At 33.7% G+C, this 25,053-nt stretch overlaps 3 protein-coding genes across 6 annotated transcripts in view; 2 read left to right on the top strand and 1 right to left on the bottom strand.

Annotated features, from left to right (window-relative positions):
- Positions 1 to 195, top strand: part of LOC127064138 (forkhead box protein O-like) — a 110,758-nt gene extending 110,563 nt beyond the window's left edge. The window contains exon 8 of the mRNA XM_050994754.1: positions 1 to 195. This exon is cut by the window's left edge and continues 6,245 nt beyond it. The gene's annotated coding sequence lies outside the window, so the exon portion shown is untranslated.
- Positions 196 to 3,549: 3,354 nt separating this feature from the next.
- Positions 3,550 to 25,053, top strand: part of LOC127064151 (uncharacterized) — a 96,347-nt gene continuing 74,843 nt past the window's right edge. The window contains exons 1-3 of one of the 3 annotated variants that reach the window (XM_050994777.1): positions 3,550 to 3,742; positions 9,832 to 9,919; positions 14,586 to 14,687. In XM_050994777.1, coding sequence (XP_050850734.1) covers positions 14,645 to 14,687 — 43 coding nt within the window. In that variant the 5' untranslated portion in view covers positions 3,550 to 3,742; positions 9,832 to 9,919; positions 14,586 to 14,644. Of the gene's footprint in view, positions 3,743 to 6,609; positions 7,255 to 7,620; positions 7,680 to 9,831; positions 9,920 to 14,585; positions 14,688 to 25,053 lie in introns of those variants that run through there. The other 2 variants (XM_050994776.1, XM_050994775.1) reach the window with 2 other exon arrangements.
- The window catches only part of LOC127064132 (trichohyalin-like), a 43,929-nt gene continuing 36,963 nt past the window's right edge, over positions 18,088 to 25,053 (bottom strand). For both annotated transcript variants that reach the window (XM_050994740.1, XM_050994739.1), the window contains exons 3-5: positions 21,394 to 24,583; positions 21,094 to 21,283; positions 18,088 to 20,610 (exon numbers count right to left, since the gene is read on the bottom strand). In XM_050994740.1, the coding sequence (XP_050850697.1) occupies positions 20,341 to 20,610; positions 21,094 to 21,283; positions 21,394 to 24,583 (3,650 nt within the window). In that variant the 3' untranslated portion in view covers positions 18,088 to 20,340. The remainder of the gene's footprint in view (positions 20,611 to 21,093; positions 21,284 to 21,393; positions 24,584 to 25,053) is intronic.

The raw sequence follows: 25,053 nt of genomic DNA, 5'->3' as shown, positions 1-25,053 counted from the left end.
AAGATGCAAATACGATATGTGCGATAATGAAGGAATGTAATGTGAAAAAAGAAAAAAGAAAAGAAGTAAAATGTTTACAGGATGTATAAGATAATACACGTAGTACACACATATTTGATACTTGAGTTATATATTTAAACATAAATACACTATTTAATATATGATTCAAGCTTACAATAAACGGGTTGTATAGAATGGTTCTCTCTTTCAAAAGAATTTTGTCACAATCTTTTATATACTTCCATTCCTATCCATTTAATATGCATATAACATATATATATATATATATATATACATATATACATACATACATACATACATACATACATACATACATACATACATATATATATATAATATTTTTAAAAAGATATTTAATTAAAAATTATATTGAAGACTAAAATAAAATAAGTTCCATGGTGATTGATATATATGGTTTGAAAAAAAATATATATCAATATATATATATATATATATATATATATATATAAATATTATAAATAAATAATCGATAAAAAAGAAAATAAATACACCACGCGCTTTTCCTATATGTACATATATGTACGTATGTACAATACGTACGTATACATATCTCGCTGACGAATCATTGATCAACGTCAACCCGAAGAATAGGGTGTATTGTCGTATCCTTGAAAAAGTAGGTAAGAGGTCTGTTCGTCTGGTAGGACAAGGAAGGATCGTCCCCCTTTGGTAAGCGTAAGTGCAGACATAATCTTTCCTCCTTTCTTTTTCTTTTTTTCCCCTTTTTCTTTTTTCTTTTCCTTTTTCCTTCTTCATCTTTTTTCATCCCTTCGAAGATTAGTTGGTTTCATAGATCGCTATGCGTTTCGTTTAGCTTATTTTTTCGTTTAATACGATAAAACATGCGAGATCAGCGATAAAAAAATTCGAGCAAATATTGAACTCGTTTCTTTCTTTTTTTTTTTGCGTTCGAGAAATTTAAATGATTTTTATTTATTTTTTTTATTTTTTTTTTTCCCTAAAAAAATAATTAGTTTCATTCATTGATATTACGTACGATCGATACAATCGTACGCTCGATTTTTTACGTATACATGCGTATTTGTGTATTTATTTACGCGTTGTAAATTAAATTGTAAATAAAAATAAAGTTTGTCGTGATCTCTGGCCTGAGAATTTTTCATTGAATCGTTGTAATGGACGTAAGTAAGTAAGTAGATATCTATTCCGATAAATATATATCGAAAATATTCGGTGATTTTCAATGAAGACTGTTCATCACAGGTCAATAATGATTTACAAAATTAAAAAAAGATATTTTTGAAAAATATATACGAATATATCTAAAAGATGCAATATACCCAATTTAATCGCTAATTTATCAAACAAAAATTTTCTATATCGTCCATTTTGAATGCATCTCATATATTACCTTATATCATGGTTTTTCATGCAAATTATAAACAGATATAATTATAATTAAATAATTCAAATACACGATCATCAACCAATAGATATATTTAATACTAACGAGATAACTACGCGAATAAATTAATATTATAAACGTAATAATTCACATCTTTAATATTTAATATTATTATCAATAATTTAATTTCACACGTACGTAAATAAAAATCGTTAGATAATAAATTTCAAGTATAAATCTTTACTAAGTAAAGTCCTATAAACAAAACAACGGTTCTCTAATTAGTTGTTTTTCGTATTGCGAGCGATAAACACGTTGATATTTCTTTTTTTTTTTATTTTCATAGAAGGAAGTTCGAATAATTGATACTTTTCATTATTATACGAATTTTATTATCGTTGTCGTTATTGATTCGTGATGTAAATGGTATAACAAAAAAGAAAGGACTTTGATAGATGACAAACGATCAGTCTATCGTTGAATCTCAAACACTAAACGTCTCATAGCTTTCTTGTTTCTTATGGACAAATTAAAAGAAATAATATCATCGATTATTTGATATTCATTTAAGATACGTATAGCATTATGACAAATTATACTGATTATTAATAGTTGTATAACAATAATTTATAATAATCAAGTCTATAGATTTGTTTGAACATTATTATAGATCGTAATACACGTTAAATATAAAAAAAATTTAATCAAATATTTCAATATCATTAAATTTTAAATTCGGATATTTTGTTCTCAAATAATATCGATAAAAATGAACTATACAGTCAGTTTTCTATCGCATTCCGACGAGTAAACCTCGAAGCTCTCTCTTTCTAAACGTGAAAACTTAAAAATTCATACTTTCCAGAATTTTTATGATTATTTAAATGATATATAAGATACACGGTAAACTATGTTTACAACAATAGTACATTCGCTTGATACATATGTAGTTCGGAACGTGCGAGAAATTTATAATAATCTCAAATTAAAATTTTAAGCTTATAGATTATTGAGTTATTTTCGAAGGGTCAGCATAAGAGCCTTTTGAAAAAGGTTCTTACTCGTATTTTAATTTTACCATGTTGTCACTCAAAATGCTCTTATGGTAATGAGTGTAGGAGTATAGTTTTAAGAAAACTGAGACGACGTAACATTCCGTCTCCGGTTTCACGTTGTCACGCGTGCGCGAATAGGATTATTTAATATTTATGCATTTTTGCTATTAGAATCGTGTCATAAATTTTTCGTTTATTTCTTTTCTAAAGTTCGAAATTTTGTATAAAATTCGTAATTTTATTTGAATAAAATCAGATTTTATATTAAATTCAAGGCATAAATTTTTAACTTTTTTCTTTTATAAAGTTCAATTAAATTCATAATTTTATTTTAATAAAATCGAGTTCTATATTAAAGTCAACTCATGCATTTTTCACTTTTTTCTTTTTTAAAGTTTAATTAAAATCATAATTTTTTTTTTATAAGATCAAGTTCTATATTAAAGTCATAGCTACGAAACGTATAAGATATGGCGATTGTGGAACCACTGAAAGTGCATTGAACCAAAGTGTATACAAAGTTGAACCGAGCATGAACAAGAAAAGTGTGGCTACTTTTCACTTTGTCTCGCGTACGCGAGTAAAATTATTTGATATTTTGCATTTTTATTATTAATTTCAAGTTTCGTGTCATTTTTCACTTCCTCCCTCTTTTCTAAAATTAAATTAAATTAAATTAAATTAAATTAAATTAAATTAAATTAAATTAAATTCATATTTTTATCCTTTATAAATATTTTACATTTTTTATTTCCATAAAATTAAATTCTTTAAAGTCATAATAACGAAAGATATGATGACGAGACGTATACTACATAAACTAGAATAATTAACTAATATTCAAACGATAAAATATTCTTAGCAACAATTACAGAGGATCATGAGATATGATAAATATAAAATAAATATCACTTTTATCTCTCGATAAATATTATCGCAAGTATCATTCAAATTAATTCGATATAACCTATACGAGCTTATACATTAACTTATATATAGCGGGCTTATAGTTCATATTTTGTCCGTATGTGTCGCTTTAGTCGTATACGTCACGTGCGAATCTCTTGGTTAACAGCAACCGTCTTAACCTGGAGCCGTTCCCGCCTCCGTACGTTCGCACTCGTTCGTTGGCATCCGAAGTATTCGTGTCGTTCGTTTCGTCGAAATTTATTAATACTTTTTACAATTAATTAGGACCTTTCAGAATTCATTACGACTTGGCAACGTCTTCTATCGGACGTTAGGACACTATCTTTTTGGTGGACCAGCAGATCAAATGGTAAAGTTATGTATAAATGTATATATATATATATATAGATTTCTTTTTTCTCTCTCTAACGCATTTGTACAACCAAACGTTTCTTTTTATCGTTCTTCTTTTTTTTTGTACACATACACACACACACACACACACATATATATAAAATCGATTATAAATTTTTCTAACGAATTAAATTCATTAGCACGATATTAAAGAAACGTTATATTTGACCAAGAAAAAAGTTGGGTTAACTTTTACGATCGTTCGATAATTTGCGAGAAATTTATATTAATGATAGTAATAGCGACGAATTAATCGAATAATAACGCACTATGTCATAGTACTTCGTTCGATTTAATAATCATTTTCAGATTGATTTCTACGAAATGGAACATTTTTGGTTAATGCGCAATTCGACGTATATACACGTACATACACGTTCGTAAAATTAATAAGACGAATAGAAAAACTGTAAACATTATTTACATACTAAGTTAGTTCTTCCTACGTATTCGTTGTTAGTATCATAGAACTCGTATTGTTAGGATCAGGTTAGGAAAAGAAAAGAAAAGAAAAGAAAAGAGATAAATACATAAAGAGGAAGGAAGAAGAAAGGAAAGAAAAATAGTGACGTAATCTTTGAGAAACTAATATTATAGGAGATAGGTTAGAAGAGTTTAATTTCGGATTTGTCGTAACCACGCTAGTAATAAGATACTTGAATCAGTTGGAAAAGTTCGTTGAAAGAAGTCACACAGAGAGAAGTACATTTTACTCTTTATCGAGAAAATTTCTTAGTTTCGTCTTAATCAAAGTACGTTCTCTCTCTTTCTCTCTCTCTCTGTCTGTCTCTGTCTTTCTCTTTCGAACCATCGAGAACATTTTATCTCTGTCGTTTCGTCTCTATTAATTATTTCAAATTTCTTTCGTAATCGACTTATACGACATAGCTTTTGTTCGAGGAAAAATTAAATATATATATATATATATATATTTGTATATTTGATGCTGGATATAAAATTAAGGTGTATTTAGAATTGTATTTAACGAAATGGTTCTAAGGAATTTAGCATTCTCTTTATTTCTATCTTTCTCCCTCTTTATATATATATATATATATATATATATATATATATATATATATATATTTCGTAGAACACGCACGATTAAACAAGACGCGGACCGATTAAAATGTAAATTTTTTCCTTTGCTAGATTGTTTCGTATTAAATTTAAAGAAAAAGAAGAAGACAGGTATATATATATATATATATATATATATATATATATAAAGAGATAGATAGAGAGAAAGAGAAAGAGAAAGAGAGAAAGAAGGAATCTCGACGATAAAGGGAAAAGATTTCTTTCGATTTAATTAGAATTTCTTCTTCGAGTCACGTGATCCGTGGCTAAGGGAAACACGTGTGTGCCAGCGGCAATATGGCTCATGGAAATTCTTAATTAAATTCTCGCCACTTTCTCGAGTTTGGCGAAGTAAGAGAAAAGAAAAGAAAGGGAAAAAAGATAGAAAGATAGAAAGAAAGAAAGAAAGAAAGAAAGATAGTACAGCCCTTCTCATCCGAGTTTTTTCATTCTAAGATCCTTACGAGGTAGGGCAGATGTATTCCTACTCTTTTACCTCATTCACCCCCTCCCCTCCACCCTTCTTCTCTCTAACCTTCATTCGTTCACCATCTTTCTCTTTGCGAACGCAAAACTGAATCTCTCTTTCTTTCTCTCTCTTTTTTTTTTCTTTTCTTCTATTCGTAAGCTCTGCAACTTCAGATTGCGTTTGCTTTTCTCCAACGACGAAGACGAAGACGACAACGACAACTACGACGGAATCTTCGCCACAAAGCGAGAGCTTTATTCTAATCTTCCTTCTTACCTTCGTCGTCCTCCTCTCTCTCCTCCACGGCAAAACAATTAAGCTTTCCACAAAATCTCACTTCTCCTCCTCTTCCTCCTCCTCCTCCTCCTCCTCCTCTTCCTCTTTCTCTTCCTCTTCCTCTTCCTTCTTCTTCTCTTCTCATCCTTCTCTTTCTCTTTCTCTTTCTCTCGTTCCTCTTTTCCTTCTTCTTCTTCTTTTTCTTTTTCTTGTTTTCTTCTTCCGTTTCTTTTTCTTCTTCTTTTTCTTCTTCTTCCTCTTCTTCTTTCTCTTCTTTTTCTTTTTTTTTTCCTTTCCGCGTCTTTATTGCCGCTTTCGTTCCCACCAACGATCGCACTCCTCGACCATTTTTTTACAACTGGTACACCTTTACCTTCCTTTTCTTTTTTCCTTTCGTTTTTTATTTTTCTTAACTTCTTTATTTTTGTGATTTTGTAATTTCGTAATTTTCTCTCCTTCTCGAATATATATGTATATTTTTTTTCTTTCTTTCCCCTGTTGTTATTCTACGTTCGAATCATATTTTTATTAACGTTCTTGCCCAACGGTATCACGCGAAATCACCGTGTTTTAGTAATTATTTTTAAAAGAGTATGGAAATGTTAGAGAGACTATTTAAATAAATGGCTCTCATCGATCGGAATATAATTAATCGTAGATACAATCGACGATTAGGGATTTGCTCGAATTGTTATAATAATATGAATGTAAGAAGAAAAAGAAGAAGAAAGGGAGGAGGAGGAGGAGGAGGAGGAGGAGGAGGAAAGAGAATGATCGATGTTCTTCGCGTTAGAAGTATCTATTACTTTCGAGATCAATTTCGTGAATCAATCATGCTGCCAGAGCCACTTCGAGTTAACGTAAAGTACTTTGACGTAATCCTCCTGGGTTTAATTTCGCAGTTTTTCTCGATTAAAAATATCGTCCGTCGATAATTTAATATTTTCTACAGCAATATGTTACAATATACGAATAACATATATCCAGTGCGTTGTATCAAATATTATCTTCGTCATTTCCGATAGATTTATTTTATTTATTAAATTATTGATTTAGGCGAATATTTATTAGTCGATAAGTACGATCTCTACGCGCGATAATGTCGATAAAGTTTCTCTCTCTCTCTCTCTCCGCGTCTTACTTTTTCTCTCTCTCACACTTTTCATATAAATTTTCCTACATTACCGACACTCAAAAAATGTGTTTACTTCGTACGCATATTGTTATCGACATAGGATAACACGATCTTCGAAATAATAATATTATCATCGGAGTTGGATAGTTTAACGGCGTAGCTCGTAAGAATGGCGTCGCTGATCGAAAATAATCGTGAGCGCAGGATCCGGGATTATACACGATCGTCCTATGGGTCGTCATTCGGCAGGAGTTTAGTCGGTGCCGGTCCCGAAACGCGTTCACGTCTGGACATCCTGCGGGACGAGAAATATTAAAGATGGCAAGGGATATGTACATTTGATAGGGCGGTCCATTAGTGGGGGGAAAAGGAGGAAAACAAAATTTTTCAAGTTAAGACGGGGCCTTTTTAGTGAACGCGTAGAGAAAGAGAAGAAGAAGTTAGATTATTACGGGATAATGAATCTCTCTGGGGAAGAGAGAGAGAGAAGAGGAAGGGTGCGCGAAACGTACGTTTAGATTAGGCTAATAACACGTCGATTTGTCGTGGCGTCGCGTCGCAAATCGTAATCAACGTCGTCCTCGTCGTCGTCGTCGTTGTCGTCGTCGTCATCGTTGTCGTTGTCGTTGTCGTTGTCATTGTCATTGTCGTTGTCATCGTAATATATTATATTATATTATTTTGTCGATCATAATATCGTGTCCCTCTCGAGATGACGCGACCATATCAAACGTCCAAATAATCTTCTATATCTACAGCCATTTTCTCTCTCTCTCTCTCTCTCTCTCTCTCTCTCTCTCTCTCTCTCTCTCTCTCTCTCTCTTTCTCTCTTTCTCTCGCTTTCGTCGGGTTACGGATCGTTCCTGTCGAAAAGGGAGGAACGTTAGGCATTCTCGATGACACCTACGCGACGAATGCTAGTACAGGATAAAGGTGAGTAATGCATTCATGAAACGTCGCGTGATCGTTCGATCGTCTAATTCATATCGTTATATGTACATCTATACATACATACACACACACACACATATATTCTTTATCACGATGTAAAGAAAATTTATTTTCCTCAATCTTAGAAATGTCTATCGACGTTACAGATATAAAATCGATTTCCCGACACACCCGGCTCGTATATCGAACATTCCACGAAACGATACATATATTAGTATATTACAGACTCTATAGTTCCCACTCCCTCTCTCTCTCTCTCTCTCTCTCTCTCATTTCCTTGTCATCTACCATATTTTATAATAATAATAATAATACATATAAGGAACGTTTATGGTACATCATTATGGAACATGAAATACTTTGTATACGCATGTAATAAGATTTTTTTTTTCTTTTTTCTTCTATCTTCTATCTTTTCTTTTCTTTTCTGTTCTCTTTTTTTTGTTCAATTACCATTAGAAACGAGATAACAGTAGAGATATTACATTCGAGTCGATTGCTACGCCCAGTCTTTTAATATCCTTCCATTTGCTTGGATCACAATTAAGCGTTCCACCGAATAGAAGGACTCTCTAAGCTTTACGACCCTCTGCTGTAATTCGTCCGGTACAGACGAATAACAGACGAATAGGAGAACGGAATTAATTTATGAATTCTCGACTGGAGAAGTTCTACTATCAATGTAGAGCTAGATGTAATAGACGTAGTTTCAGAACCATGAGCATAATATATATACATATATATACATATATATATATATATATATATATATATATATATGTATATATATATATTTATATTAATACAATAAATAATATTCACCTAGCAACGATTTATTGTTTTATACGCGAATAATTATTAACCCGATAAATTCATTGCTTGATATTTTTTTTCAATACATTGAATTTATACAACGTTCTAACAATTTATTTATTTATTTATTTATTTATTTATTCATTTTCTCTTTCTTTTTTCTTTTCCTTTTTCTATATATATATATTATAAAAAATTTGTTTGATTTTAATCGTCGATTAATTGTTAACAATTGATACATCGGAAAAAAATTAAACCATTTAAATCGTAGAATTGAAAAGGGAAATTCATATATCATACAGTGATAGGTAACGACGGTAATGTTATTGACAGACTCTTATCAAACTTCGATGTCTTTGATCCTCAAACTAGATAGACTCCGGTGATTACTATGAAGTCGTTGCCACGATACCGAAATGGAAACCCTCTTGTATTCTCACTTCAACGATATTCTTAGAGTCTATCTTTAGTTAACTCTACTTCCCTTTTCTCGAAAGCTTTTAATAAGTTTCTTAAGGAAAGATGAAATCTTAGTTAGTTGCACTAAATTCGAATTCGCAAAGTTATAGATACGTATAGATTATATATATATATATATATATATATATATATATTTGTATCTTAAGTAGTAGAAAGACACGAACGTTTAAAGATGTCGTCGTTAGCATAGATCGAAAAAGTGTTAAGAAACTTTGTATCTTCTTTCTTTTTTTACTTTAATACTTACTCCTTTAATTTCGTTCATTTTTAACTCTTAGAAAGAGTTACTTTCACAAAGAATATTCTCGACTTTTCTCACTTTATTTCTATCCTTCGCACTTTTGGCCCTAAGCGAAAGATAAATGCGTATGCATAATTAATGAAATATTTCGTATAAGAACCTCATACATACGTATATCCATATATACATATATACCTACATATATACATACTTACATATGTGGATACATACGAAATGTTTCGAAAAAGATCGTAAAAAAAAACACACATACACACACACACATAGAAAAAACTGACTTTTATAATGTTTCTTTAATCAAGAAGATATACTCTCTCTCTCTCTTTCTTTCTTTCTATAAATTTATATAAGTTAGGTCTAAAAGTTTTTAAATCATTTTAAAACTATTCAATTACTTTTCCCGCAATATTTTTTTGAGCTGCTAATTACTTTTTTGTTCTTAATGTATCGTGAAATTAGAAACCTAGTAACTTTGATGTCATAAGATATATAAAAGAAAATTTTTTAAAGACGAAGAGAGAGAGAGAGAGAGAGAGAGAGAGAGAAATAAAAATTTTTGCATGAATTATTATTCTTACATAGGGACATCGAATCGGACCAGTAGACACATATTTATTATAAAAGAGTCCCATCAGCATTTTCTTTTGGATTTAAAAGAAATATACTTGGAGTATGTATTTTATATATATATATATATATCGTATTTTATATTATTTCTTAGGTAGTTCCTTTTTTTTTCTTTTTTCTTTTTTTTTTGCAGGAGAGGGTTTCTTTTTCTGCTCTTTTTTTTCTTTTCTTTTCTTTTCTTTTTTTTTTTGTTGCTTTTGTGCCGAAGGAACAAACGAAAAGGGACCATGCTCTCTTCCGCTAGTACGATATTTCTTAAGACTTATTCTCTCTTTTGTCGTATCTCCTCAGATCAGAACGAACATTTCTCTATGCTTTGCCATCGCTATAGATGTCTTTTATTCTTTGGTTTTCTTTTCTCTGTCTTTACTCGTCGACGAGCTTTATTTTATTCGACTGAAACTTTGCAAATGGGATGCGATGTCGTATGTTTTATAAGTAATCGTAGAGAGCTGTAGTATTATATATGTTATATTTTTTATGTATATTATATATTATATTTTTATATTTAAATTATATTTTTCTAAAACATACATACATACATACATACATATACATATACTTATATATATATTTTTTAAATATATTTATTTTATTATATTTATTTTTATTATATTATATTTAGAGAGAGAAAGAGAGAATATAATTTATATACGTATATATATATATATATATAAATGAAATCCTTGGTAGAATACAACAATGGAAGAAAATTCACAAAGAGAAATCTTGAACCGGAAGACGATTTTAACCAAGTCATTACTACTTTTTTTTTTTTTTATTTTTTTTTTACATTCCCTCTCTCTTTCTCTTTTTCTTTTTCTTTATTGCTCTCTTGAAAAGCTTAAACAAACGAACAGTGTACAACGCGAAACGCTAAAAGCGTTTCTCGTAATAACGCAAGTGGAATTCTTGCTTCGGAGTTCCTTGACCCTCGAAACACCACTCGCGAGGAGGTATTCAAACTATTCGCGAGTATTCGTCTCACGTATAACGCTATACACGTTACTCGCTTTGTTTGTTAACAACGTTTGCGTTTGCCGATATGTTTGCTCTTATCCTTTTTGACGACTCTCAAAAAAAAAAGTGGAAAAAAAAGGCGAGTATATGTATCTATGTATGTACGTCGTATACACGTACTTGTACTGATAAAAATTTTACGGAAAAATGAATATCAAAATAATTATGATGAAAAATTCGAAATAATTTTGTATACCTACGAGAATCCAAAAGTTTCTTCCTCATCGTGTTATTTTATCAGATCAATTATCTGCTTTTTTTTTTTTCGAAATTTTTTAAAATTTTGTTATTCAAGCTTGTTGTAATTTTACGTATGCGAAGAGAAGAAAAAAGAAGAAGAAGAAAGAAAAATGTCAGCTTAAATAGTCTTGAAGTAGAGTTAATTGATTTATTATTATTATTATTATTATTATCATTATTATTAATCATGTAAGAACTATGTACGTATACTTATGTTAAACGTTTATTTTTTCTATATTAGATAGTCCATTTTTTTCTTTATATATATATATATATTATATAATATAAAAGGGACGTAACTTTTATATAACTTACGACAGAGATGGGAGAAGAAAATTATCGACGAAATTTTTTCTACGGAATTTTTTTATCTTTCCTTTCTTTCTCCTCTTTTTTGCTTCTTTTTTCTTTATTTTTTATTTTTTTATTTACTTATTTTTTTTTTTGTTACCATGTAAAAACGGAGAACGAGCTAGAAGATTCGTATAATGGCGGCCGCTTTTTATTATACTACCTCGTAGACGTAAAAGGGTGGAAAGCTTTATCTTCGAGTGATGTACGATCGCGTCCATGCAGAGAATATCTTGTCGAGGGAGAGGGGAGAGTTAGACGGGGAAGAAATTATGATTTCGTTTTGAATTATCGTACCCAAGTACCGTCAACGACATTTGCAGAATAAAATGTTCTCTCTTTACTTTTCTCTGTTTTTTTTTTCTTTGCTCCATTTTTATTTTTTATTTCTTATTTTCTAACTCTCGTAGTTCGTTGTCGAGTATATATATCGATCACATACATCACACGTTATATGTTTATTAATAATCGAAAGAACGACAATAAAAGATTCTTCCGAACGACGAAAAAACTGAGCGAAAGAATTTTTTAATAGACTTTTTTCTTTCTTTTCTTTTTTTTTCCTTATATAAAACGTAAGTACGTGCGCATGCTTGTTCGCTCGCTTGCTCGCTTGGGTTCGTTGGTTCAACGCCCTTCAAAGGGCGTCACTCACTAGTTTTTTGTTTATTTATTCGAAGGTAATTTTTTGGAATGATAAAGTACACCTATGATAAACTGAAACGATCATTATATACGTGTCTCTATGTATTTACTATGTATACGAACGAGTACGCGTGGCTGCTCACTCTTTCTCTTTCTCCGTATATATGTATATATATGCGTCTGTGAGTGGGTCGTTGGATGCATATGTATGAGTAACTCGATATCACGTCATTTATTTTAGCACCGTCATTCGTCTAAATAGAATCTTCAAAAGAGAGAATATATATTTGATTTCGGAAAAGAAAAGAAAAGAAAAGAAAAAGAAAAATTAAAAAGAAAAAAGTTTATGCAAGGAGACATATTTTGTACGAAAGGTCGTAGTAAAAATTTTCTATTTTAGTGGCATAGAGATTCAAAGAGAGTGAGAAAGACAAAAAGAGAGAAATAAAAAGAGAGAGAGAGAGAGAGAGAGAGGAGTATAAGCTAGTTTCGAAAGTCATCGATTGGCAAACGCGTTTCAATGTTTAGGGAACCCTCGTCTCTGTCTGGTGAACGATCGATCCATCGGACGTATAAAAAAGAGAAAAAAGAGAGAGAAAGAAAAAGAAAAAAAGAAAGAAAGGAAAAAGAAGAAAGAAAAAAAAAATAAAAAGGCTTTAAAGCGTAGCAGTTAGCACAGGGATGGGAGAACGTGTACGTATCAGGGTCCAGTGCCGATCGTAAAAGCGATCCACCACCACCACCTCCACCCCCACCCCCACCCCCACGTCCACCACCATTTCTACACCTATACCTATACCTCCATCTTCTTTTTCTCTTTCCACTGTTCTTTTTTTCTTCTACTTGCACTTCTACTTCTACTTCTTCTAGTTCTTTTTCTTCTTCTTCTTCTTCTTCTTCTTCTTTCTTTTTTCTTTCTCCTTTTATTACATCATTGATGGACGTGTAACGCTCGAAAAAAAAGAGTAATCGAACTTCTTGTCCTTTCTTTATTCGTAAAAAGGAAAGGATTTCTTTTTTTTTCTTTCCTTCCTTTTTTTTTTTTTTTTTTTTTTTTATCTTTTTTTGGGCGAGGGGATGTGCTTCAGAAAATATTTGCTTTTTTTTTTTTACAATCGCATATGTATATATATATATATATATATATATATATATATGTGTGTATGTAGTATGTAGGTAATTATTGTTCATTTGTAATTGTCCTTTCTTTCTTTCTTTCTTTCTTTTTTTTCTTAAGAATTTGATATAGGACAGAAGGAAAGAACGAAATGAATATATATATATTTGGTTTTCGATGTAAATTACCTGTTCGAAAGCGTTTCAAAATCTGCCGTCGGCGAATTCGTACGGATTTCGAATTTAAATAGATAGTATATATAGGAATGTGTATATACACATAGATACACACACACACACACACACATAATGCAACTAGACATGTAGATAGGTAGATATGTAGCCCTATGGAATGGAATTCACTCGAGTAGAGGAGAGGAATGGAGAGATGTTGAGAGGAGGGTTACAAGAGGAGTGGAAAGGAGAGAGGGGAGAAGAGACATGTATATCTCTCTGTGTACATGTATGTACATACGTACGTACGTACATGTCGGGAAAAATTGCAAAATATTACTCCTGCCACGCGTAGCTTTCGCGGGACGGTCGAAGAACCATATCACATTATTCCGTGTCAATTTGTATCCCGCATTTTATCGTCCTGTTCCTCTTCCCTCTGACGCGAATATTCCGTATAAAAGCTTCGGACCAGTGCTTTTTCCAGCATCGAAAATAAACCCAACTAGAGTCAGTATATACAAATTATCTCTATTTGTATGTATATAAAACTCATACATGCTTTCATATTACGTATATAAGTAAATATGTGTGTATATGTATAGGAAGAATATGTCTATATAATATGATTTAAAAACAATCATTTTCATGGTCGTTCTCGTGACAAACGGGAAGAGAAATGCATGTAAAAGAAAGTAGATATTTAATAAAGTACATAGATACCTTTTTTTTTATATATATATATATATAAATAAAAAAGAAAAGTAAAATAAAGAATGAGATTACGTGGTAGATGTTTAATAATATATTTATTTTATTTACGTTTTTTATATATATGTATATTCTATTAATTTTATATATAAAATTAAATAGAAGAGAAGTATATACACGAATTTTAAATTTACAATCATTTTCATCGTTTGAAAGAGAACATATATATATATACACATAAATTAGATATTTTTAATAAACATATTTTATTGTATTACACTATATAATATTAAATATAAAAATTTATATACTTTCAGATTCTTTTAGATATCTTTTCTTTATATATATATATATATATATATATATATATATATATATATATATATACGAATAGATTTTATTTACCGTCTCTACGAAGTATAACGAAACACATTCCTCCAATTGGGTTTCAGGAGAGAGCAAAGAAACGTGGGTCGTTTCGTCTTAAAGAAGGTCAGAAGGAGAAGAAAATATGGGAAAAGGCGATAAAAGGGGAATAGCACAGCGTAGCGACGGTGAGTCCACCTGAGAAACGATATACCACTCTTCTTCTCAACTAACTTTTCCTAAAAGCCTTCTCCTTTTCTCCATTTCTTCCTTTTCTTCTTCTCCCCCTCCACCTCTCCCATTTTCCTACTAGTTCCATGACCTCTCTCTCTCTCTCTCTCTCTCTCTATCTCTCTCTCTCCTACAAGACAAAAACTCTTTACTCTTCACCCACCTTGCTCTCCTCTTTTACACTATATTCGCTATACGCTTTTCCTCTTTTTTTTTTTCATCCTTCATTTTTTCTTCGTTCAATCAAAACGCACGTCGACAGAATGATAAAAAATTTGTTCCAAGTTTAATCTACTGTAAGCTGGCCAAAAGTTGTCAAACAATTTCCCAAATATTTTCTACATATCAAATCAATTATTATCGTTTTAGATCGATCATTATTTATCATCGAAAAAAAATGTTATATCATATTATTTTATATCGATCTCTTCTCTTCATTTTTTCTTTTTTTTTTTCTCTCTCGAGAAATTTTAAACGAATAAACTTTATCTTTATTTTTATTATTTTTTTTTAATCTGTTCAAACCTTAAAAAAGAAAAAACTATAATAAAATCTTAAGATAGGAAACTTCGATCGACCTAAGAATTTTCGTAGTCCAATCTGTTATATCTCGCGCTTAACGGGTACGAATAATTCGTAAAGTTATTATTTCAAGGACGTTATTAAATGTGAGAAAATATACGATTTTCTCATGGTGGTATACGTTCGAATAAGTTACAAAGATATATTAATTTCGTCGTTCTAAGGATCATTAAGGTTCCTTAGAATAATTCATTGATTAAATATAAAACATACATACGTACGAATTTGTTTTTGTCATGGTGATCGCTTGGTGAGAATATTTTTCTTATAAATAATTTATAAAATTGAATGAGAGGTCGGCAATCAATGTGATTGACATAGGCGATATGGTGGTTGGATCATCGCGATGTTCTATGGTGTGTTCTATGTCTTTTTTTATTATTTTCTTTTCTTTCTATTTTCTTTTTTCTCTCTTTCTTCCTTTTTTTTTCTTTTTTATTATTCATTTTTTATTTTTTATTTTTCGTTCGTCGGTCGTTCCACGCGCATTGAAACCACCAACAGCGGTTTTGTCTGTTTTCGTTTATCCACGTCAAAATTCAATATTACTCTCTTAAACATTTTATTTGTCCTACCTGATGATTCGTCGAATTACTTAAATGATTATTTTTTTTTTATCTCTTTTCTTTATTCATCCATTCTTTCTCTTTTTTTTATCGAACGATTAGCAAAATTTCCAAATGAAATATTTCTTGCAATGTAATTTGGTTTAGAAGAAAAAGAAAGAAAGGAAGAAAGAAAAGAAAAGAAAATAATGAAATTATATAATTTCGATAAAATACAGGGAAACATTACGAGACAGATGACAAATATACAATATTATTTATCGTTCGTCTGATGTGGGGATGATAGGAAGAGGGATGGAGGTTTATGGTTGAAATGTGACTAAGCCTCAAAATGTGACTATCATTTTCTGAAGTCTTAGGAACAATGTTTTGCCCTTAATGTTAAGATACGTCTCTTAAGAGGACAATAGAATGCATTTAACAAAAGGAGAGAAAGACAGAGAGAGAAAGACAGATAGATAGACAGACAGAGAGACAGATAGATAGACTAGGAGGACTCTTTGGATGCTGTGTAGAGATTCATATATAGACGTGTCTTGTATCATCGTACGTCAAATACAAGAGAGAGAGAGAAAGAGAGAGAGAGAGAGAGAGAGAGAGAGAGAAAGTGAAGGTAGAAAAGACGTGAAAAGACCGAGAGAGAGAGAGAGAGAGAGAGAGAGAGAGAGAGAGAGAGAGAGAGAGAAAGAGAGATAGACAGACAGACAGAGACAGATACATAGTAGATAGATAGATAGAAAGAGAGAGAAGACTAAGAAGATGGAAGGAAACGTATATCGAAGGAAGTATCGAAGAGATGAGACAATAGCTTTCAAGATTCTTCGAGTAGCGTTGTGCACCTGTCGTGAAAACTCTCTCTCTCTCTTTCTCTCTCTCTCTCTCTCTCTCTCTCTTTCTCTCTCTCTCTCTCTTGCTCTTACACTCAACCATAGACACAATTACGTACGCTATAGTTCTACTTTCCATATAGTTTCTCGATTTCTCCTTGGGGAATGGTATTATTGGATTTCGCATGTATAGATCCTTCGAAACATTTCCAAAGACGTTTCTAACGTTTATAATCAAGATCACGTTTAATTTTGGCTAAATGTCGTACGTTTTAATTTTCTATTTTTTTTTGTCTGTTTTCTATTTTTTTCTTCTTTTTTTTTTTGTACGAGATTGCATTCATCGATCGCCTTTTTTATTCCTTTTCTTTTTTGTTTGTGTGTGTGTGTGTTTTTTTTGTTTTGTTTTTCTATTCCCTTTATGCACCGCGAAAACACGCGATTTGCCTATCTGCAATACGTAATATACGAACGAGGACGCTTTATTGCTATCCTTGACACATACACATACACACGTACTTACATATATGGATATATCTGTACATATTCACTTATTAGATATATTACCATGGATTAGCATGATTCACGGCCAGGTGAGGGACAAGTTCAAACGCATAGACCCGTTTTTCTTTCCCATTTCCTTTTTTTTTCTTTTTTTTTCTTTTTTTTTTTTTCATCATAAACGTTCCTTTGGTATTTGCTACTTTTTTATTCTCTGTTTCTTTCTTTCTTTTTTTTTTTTGGTATCTCTTGAATGTTTCATAAGATATCGAAAGTATTGTGAAATATCCTTTTTTTTTTTATCTATCGTTACATTGCAACAACATGCATGATAAAGTTATTGGACAACTTTTGAACAACGTCAAGTTAACATTAATTTTAAATATATAAATATGTATCGACTGTTTTCTCTTCATTGCTCAAGGACGTGAAAAAAAATGTCGAACGATTAAAATTCCTGCGCGAAAGATGTCACAAGATAATGACGAGATATGAGTTTTATTGATAGATAAATTTCAGCGATTTTTTTTTTTTTTTTTTTATATAACGCTAGATAGTAGTAGTGTCATAAAAAATGGAGACGATTATGAGATATTTTTTTTCTTTTTTATCTGTACTCATTACAGACATAACAAAACATGTTATTAAAGTTATTTAATTAAAAATTTTTAATATATCTCAACAATATTTTCTTCGTTGTTCAAGGATCATCAAACATCGATTAATTAGTAGTATTTCCTCATAAAAGTAGCCAATCAGCTGATCGGCGAACGATATTACAAAATAATTACGAAGTACGAGTTTTCTTGATAGATTAATTTCAACGATTTTTTTTTTATATAACGTAAGATAGTAGTAGTGTCATAAAAAAATGAAGACGATTATAAGATTATTATTATTATTTTTTTTTTATCTATACTCATTCCAGACATAGCAAAACATGTTATTAAATTTATTTAATTTAAGATTTGAAATATATATTAAATATATATATCGACTACGTTCTCTTCATTGTCCAAGGATCATCGAACCAAGAGTTATCGAATGATTAGAATTTCCTCGCGTAAGAAGTCGATCAGCTGATCGGTAGATGATATCAAAAGATAATTACGTAGTACGAGTTTTCTTTCATAAATAAATTTCAACGATTTTCCTATATAATCGGAAATAATGGCGCGATGCAAAGCTCCGTAAAAGTGGTTTTGAAGATTACGCAAAATGATTACGTACGTCAATAGAGATGGAAAGAGAGAAAGACAGAGAGAGAGAGAGAGAGAGAGAGAGAGAGAACAGAGAATGAGAGAATGAGAGACAGAGAGAGAAATCCTATTTGCTTTCGGCAGGCCACGACGTGGTACGTGATCGTTCGTTGGAAGGATGCATTTTCGGATGTATGTACAATGTGGCTGATTGGGACGGGAAACGTTTGCAAGCTCTTAAACGTTGAATGGCCTCGTTATCGACGACGACGACGACGACGACGACGACGACGACGACGACGACGACGACGACGACGACGACGACGACGTTGACGTTGACGGTGACGACGACGACGACGACGATGGTGAGATGAGAGAGAAAAACGAACGACGAAAAAAGAAAGACGAAGAGATAAATACAAGTGAAACGAGCTTTGAAACTTTCGTTGGACTCAACTCTACGTCGTCGACTCTATCTCTCTTTTTCTCTCTCTCTCTCTCTCTTTCTCTTTTTCTCTCTCTATCTCTTTAATTTCACATTTCTTTTTCTATTTTTTATTTTTTTTTTATTCACTCGTTTATTTCTTTTTTTCTAATTTAATAATTCTTTTTTCTCTAGCTTTTTACTTTTTTTCTCGCTTCTCATGTTCGCCATTTTATCTTTTTAATTTTTTTTTTTTTTTACTTCTCTCTCTCTCTCTCTTTCTCTCTCTCTCTCTCTCTCGAGTCTTGCGCGAATCTTCGCAAGGAGAAAAAAGAAAAAAGAAAAAGAAACTCTTCTAACTTTCTCAACGTTACTTTCGAATTTGTTCGCACTCGGAAACCGACTGCAATTTTCTTTCCAATAGTTTTACCAAAGTGGTATCTCCATTATTCGATAGATCGAGGGTGATTCGAAAGATTCGACGACGATCAGAGAATTCTCTTTGAAAAGACGGTATTCAGGGTGTTTTCTTTTTACTTTTTTTTCTTTTTTTTTTTTTTGTTTCTACGATCGTGAAAAAACTGTCGATTTAAGAATATGATAATCTTTGGACGAATTGAGAAATCGATTTATTACATATGTTACACACACATATATATATGTGTGTGTATATATATATATATATATTTATATATGTATATATATTTACACACACATAAATATTCGTAATATATTACACTAAATCGAATTGCACTACCTATATCACATATAAGGAAGCTGCAGAGATATATTATCGTCTACATACAAAAAAGAAGAAAAAAAAAAAGATTTTGATTTTTAGAGTTAGTCCTTTTTAGAGTTAGTCCTACGTTCAGCGTAGAATAATACATCGTCGTTGTACGTAATTTTTTTACCTTTTGTGTATATATATATACATATATGTATACATATATATATATACCATAGAATGTTTATATATAGTATATATTAAAATATATTAGACTATACGTATACTTAGTGTTAGTTATCTCAAGCGCGGCAGTATATGAAAAATTTGACCGCGAGTCAATACTAATATCGATCGCTCATACGTTCGAATTAATTTGCATTCGATAATGCGAAGATATCGTCTGAATGTCGTTGTGTTGTCGTTCTATCTTTTTTTTTTTTTTGCTTTTTTTTTGGTTATTAAAAAATCTCTTTTTCTTTTTTCTCTCGCGCGATGCTTGCGCAAACGAGAGATTGATAATGGGGAAATTAAAAAAAAAAGAAAAGAAAAGAAAAACAGAAAGAAAGAAGGAAAGATAGAAATAAAAAAAGAAAGAAGGAAAGAAAGAAACAAAAAAAGATAAAAGGGAAAAAAAGAAATAGAGATCGATAGAAATAACAGAAAAAAAAGTGTGACAGAGAAAGGAAAGTCGCGTTCATACGCGGTTGATTTCGAATTTAACAAACTTCGAAAGTTGAAGGGAAGATTGGGGTGGGTAGGTAGGTAGATAGTGGGGGGTCACTCAATTACGGTTGTCCTCTTCTTCCGAATTGTAAAATCTCATGACCTCTTCTCTCGCAGCATCCGCGATGGCTTCTCTGCAGGGATTTGGATCCCAATTCACTCCGGGACAACCGAGCGATTCGAAACACGTGACGAGACGATTCGTGTTAGTTGGACAGCAATGAACGACGGCCCAGACGCAAGGGTTAGGACTCCGAACGTATGGACTCGTCGTAGGGGACGTTGGAAATATCGGCGTTTGTCCTCCATTGTTGCGTGAACTCACGTTCTGTATAAAGAAAAATGCTAAAGGTTATTTTAAACATTAATAGATAAATACTGATTTAGTCAGACGTCGGAGTTAGATCGTTGGAATAATTAGGATTAGCGAATTATTGGGCTTTTGTATATCGGAAAATGTGTGTTGTTCTTTTTTTCTTTTTTTTTAATCGTGACAACAAATTTCTTTTTTCGTTAATACATATATAATCCTATCGTTCGTTTTGCCTGTCAATGAAAGTATGCGAATGAAGGAACAATCGTTAGATTTTTAAATCGTTCGTAGATCGATCGTTCAATCTTGGCAACGCGTCTATCGGATAGGTATAATATATAAACGCGAACGTAAGGGGTTGAACGTGTTATTTCGGGTAAACTTCGAAATCCGTATACCCGTTAGAGCCGAACGATATTTAGTTGTCTATAGTTGTATCAACGATTACACGGGACAAGAGCGTGAAACAGTTTGACGGACAAATGGATGATGGCTCACCGGGAAATTGATCCCGTTTTCAAAGCCTGCCCTCGACGTGAATGTCGGCCTTGAATGGGCCGAGGATCCTTTGGGTTGAACTATTATCCTAGCGCTAACCGGTAACGCGTTTAATCTGGCTTCTTCGTGCCGCCTATGTTGTTCATTCATAATTCTTCTATTGTCTTCTCTTTCCCATTGGACTTTGGCGCTGTTGGGTAAAACGATAATCCTTATGTTACTTAACGTTCGATCAATTAACGATTGAACTAAGGAAAAATAAGGTAAACATATTTATAAATAATCCTATCGTTCTCTTACCTGTTCTCGTGCTGACGTCGTACGTTTTGTCGTGCTATGATCTCCTGTCTCCTTTTCTCTTGTTCCTCCCTGATCCTCTGTCGTTCTCTTTGCTCTCTGAGTCGTTCCCTCCGACGTATCTCTGTGGTTCTTCGATCGTACAAATTCTCCAAAACAGGAGTAACAGAATCGGTAACGGTCGGCCTGACTCTCGATGTCACAGACGACGTCGTACCGCTTCTTCTTTGATTCTCGATGGTCTCCTCTTGTCTCCTTCTATCTTCCTGGAGTCTGCTGGCTTCCATCCTCTTTCTTTCCTCCTCGTATCTTCTCGACTGTTCCCTCCTATACTCGATCTCTCTTCTTCGTTCCTCCTCCAATATCCGTCGTCTTTTCTCCTCTTCCTCTTTTCGTCGTCGTTCCAAGGCCTCCGTCTCTTGTCTCCTTCTAGCCTCGTCCAGCGAGCTTCTAGGATCGATGTAAGTCGGGGCAGATGGACCGTGCTCTCTCCTCTCGTATCCCGAACTTGGGTATCTATTGGATCGATTCATTTGCCTGACAGCCTCCATCGCCCTTTCCTCCATCTGCCTCCTCTTCTTCTCCTCTTCCTCCTCTTGCTTTTTCTCCTTCCATCTTCGTGAAACGTTCAAACGTTCGTCTCTACCTCCGTCGGTCCTGATATCGACCGGTTGATTTCTTCTCACGTACTCCTGCAACTTTCTCTCCTCGTCGAGTCTCCTTTGACGTTCCTCCATTATTATTCTTCTTCTTCGATATTCCTCGTCGTTTCTGTCACGCGTCAGGTTATTCCGTCCCTCCGTACTTCTCGATCTCTCCATCTCCATTCTCCTTCTATTCTCTTCCTCCGCGTTCTCCTTCATTCTCCATTCGTTCTCCATTCTCCTTCTCTCTTCCTCGAACGCTTGCCTTCTCCTTTCCTCCTCCATTCTCCTTCTCTCTTCCTCGTACGCTTGCCTTCTTCTTTCCTCCTCCATCCTTCTGTTTTCGTCCTCCAACGACCCTCTCCTCCTTTCCTCCTCCATTCTCCTCCTCTCCTCCTCCATTCTCCTCCTCTCCTCCTCGATTCTCCTTCTATCCTCCGTTGTAGGCCCTCTTCTTCTTTCCTCCTCCTCCCTTCTCCTTTCCTCCAACATCTGTCTCCTTCTTTCGTTCTCCATTCTCTGCCTCTCCAAAATACGATTCCTTTCTACGTATTCCCTCTCCAATTTCCTCCTCCTCTCCTTCTCCTTCTCCTCCTCTTCCTCTGCTTTCTTTCTACTTTCGTTTCTATTAAAATCGTTGTATCGTTGAGCCATCAAATTCGCTGGTACCCCTCCTATCGTCGTCCTCCTCCTTTCCTCCATTTCCTTGTCTCGTCTTCTTCTCTCCTCTTCCAACCATATCCTTCTTCGTTGCTCCTCCTCTTCCTTGGCCATTAAGGCCTTTAGTCTGTTCTCCAGATTCCTTATCTCCTTCAAATCGCCGCTGTTCTCCGCTATCAAATTTCTTCTTCTATGTTCCTCCTCCTCCTCCTTCCTCCTTCTCGCTTCCTCCTCGCGTCTACGCAACTCCTCCGTTCTCGTTCTATCCTCGTAAAATTTCTTTCTTCTATCTTCCTCCTCTCGGACAGAGTCCGACGTCGTTGATCTTCTCGTCTCGAGTTCCTTGACCCTTCGCAATCTTTCCTCCTCCTCTATTCTTTGCTGTTTCAACAACCTATCGTATTCCTCTCGAATCTTATCGATTTGAACATTGACCATGTTCCTATCCCGTTGTTGTTGTTGCTGTTGTCGTTGTCTTTCTCGTTGTCGTTGCTGTTGCTGTTGTTGTTGTTGTTGTTGTTGTTGCTGCTGTTGTCGTCGTCTTTGTTCGGTATCCAACTCGTCGCTGGACACTACACCTTCGTCCTCGCCGTAACCCCATAAACCGGAGTCGTCTCTTTCACTGTCGACCCATAACAACTTTCGAGAACGACCATTGAAACCCGAAACGTATTCTCTCGTATCCGTATTGGATAACGACAAACTACTGTTACTACTACTACCATCACCACTATTACTGTTACTACTACTACTATTACTACTACTACTACTACTACTACTACTACTACTACTACTACTACTACTACTACTATTGCTAGTACTACTCCTTTCCCTTCTATCTTTCAAATCGTTCACGGTTTTAATCGATTCGACGACGCTCGATAAGCTCGAATTACCAAGATCACCTCTTACGGGTAATCTCTCCTTAACGTTTCTATCCTGAATCAAAAAATCGTTGACCATAGCGTCTATGTCGCCACGATTCTCTTTATTTCTCTTAGGCTCGGTTTCTAACTTCTTCAACTTGAAGAGTTCGTCCATTTCCTCGTAGCTTTCGGCCGATATATCGTAGTCGAGATCAAGAGGTATCGGTACGACGTTGAACGGGGCCGTAGGTTGTTCGGCCTTACCAATCGTTTTCTCGATCCTCTCGACGGATCTCTTTAGTTTGCGAGAAGAGGGTGAGAAATAGGAAAAGGAAGTAGAGGAGGACGATGAGGAGGACGAGGAAGGAGCTTCGAGACCCTCGCAACCAACTTGTAACTCGGGCACACCCCCGACTCCAAAAGCTTCAACGTTACTCGGTACTTCCGACCTTAATTCCGAATCCAAGAAATTCGATCTACCGTGAAGGTCCTTGCCGTCCTTATTATTGGTGCTGCTGCTGTCGTCCGCAACGTCGTTATTACCGCTAGCACCTATGGTTATCGTCGTTGACTTGAACAATCCGTTGGACGATTTTCCAAGCTTCCAACCTAGCCCTGAAATTTTCTTTGGCATTTTCCTCTTGTTATTACCTATTTTCGTCGTAGACGATGTCGCAATCGGTGTCGGTGTCGGTAACGTTAATCCCGTCAACCCCGTCATTATTACGCCCTTTACGTTAGACGTTCGACTCGGTAAGGATTTCCTATCCTCGAACAAATCCAATTTGTATATCTCTACCGAACCAGGACCCTCGTCCTGAAACGTTTCGTCGGCCACGAAGGGCTCGTCCATTTCGGTCGGTGGAGCAACGTAATCATCGCCGGGCTTTTTCCCATCGTATTCATTCCTACCGAATAAATGTTTCGATGTCTCCTTGTCGTTCTGCGGAACGATCCTACCGGACGGGTCTCTCGAGATCGTTCCTACGTTATCCTGCTCGTAAGCCCTTCTTATCGGCAAATCTGAAAGGATTTTTACATAATTAGCCTTACCTATTCGTATATCTCTCGTATATCCCTTCTTCACGAACTATCTTTCCTTCTTTCTCTTTTTCTCTCACGTCTTCCATCTCTACTTTTGAAAAAACTTTACGCGACGTTCTATAGCTTCTATAATACGAACGATAATTAATTAATATAGTCCGTTGATATCGTCCGTATATTAAATATTCATAAATTGTGAAACGCTAAGATATGCCAAAGGAACGGTGGAAACGGTCGCAAAGATAGATCGCAAATGGAAATGACGTTTTACTTCGGTTCAGGTAGAATCGAGAACGAATAGATTTGATAGCATTTCGCGGCTCTAGATTAATCGAAGCGACAGAATTAAATCGCTGATGACGTAACGGAAGAGAAAGAGAGAGAAAGATAGAAATAGATAGATAGATATATAAATATATATATATATACACATATATATACACATACAT

The sequence above is a fragment of the Vespula vulgaris genome, chromosome 5 (genome assembly GCF_905475345.1).
Source record: "Vespula vulgaris chromosome 5, iyVesVulg1.1, whole genome shotgun sequence".
Classification (NCBI taxonomy): Eukaryota; Metazoa; Arthropoda; class Insecta; order Hymenoptera; family Vespidae; genus Vespula; species Vespula vulgaris.
This window is presented reverse-complemented; position numbering and strand designations above follow the sequence as displayed.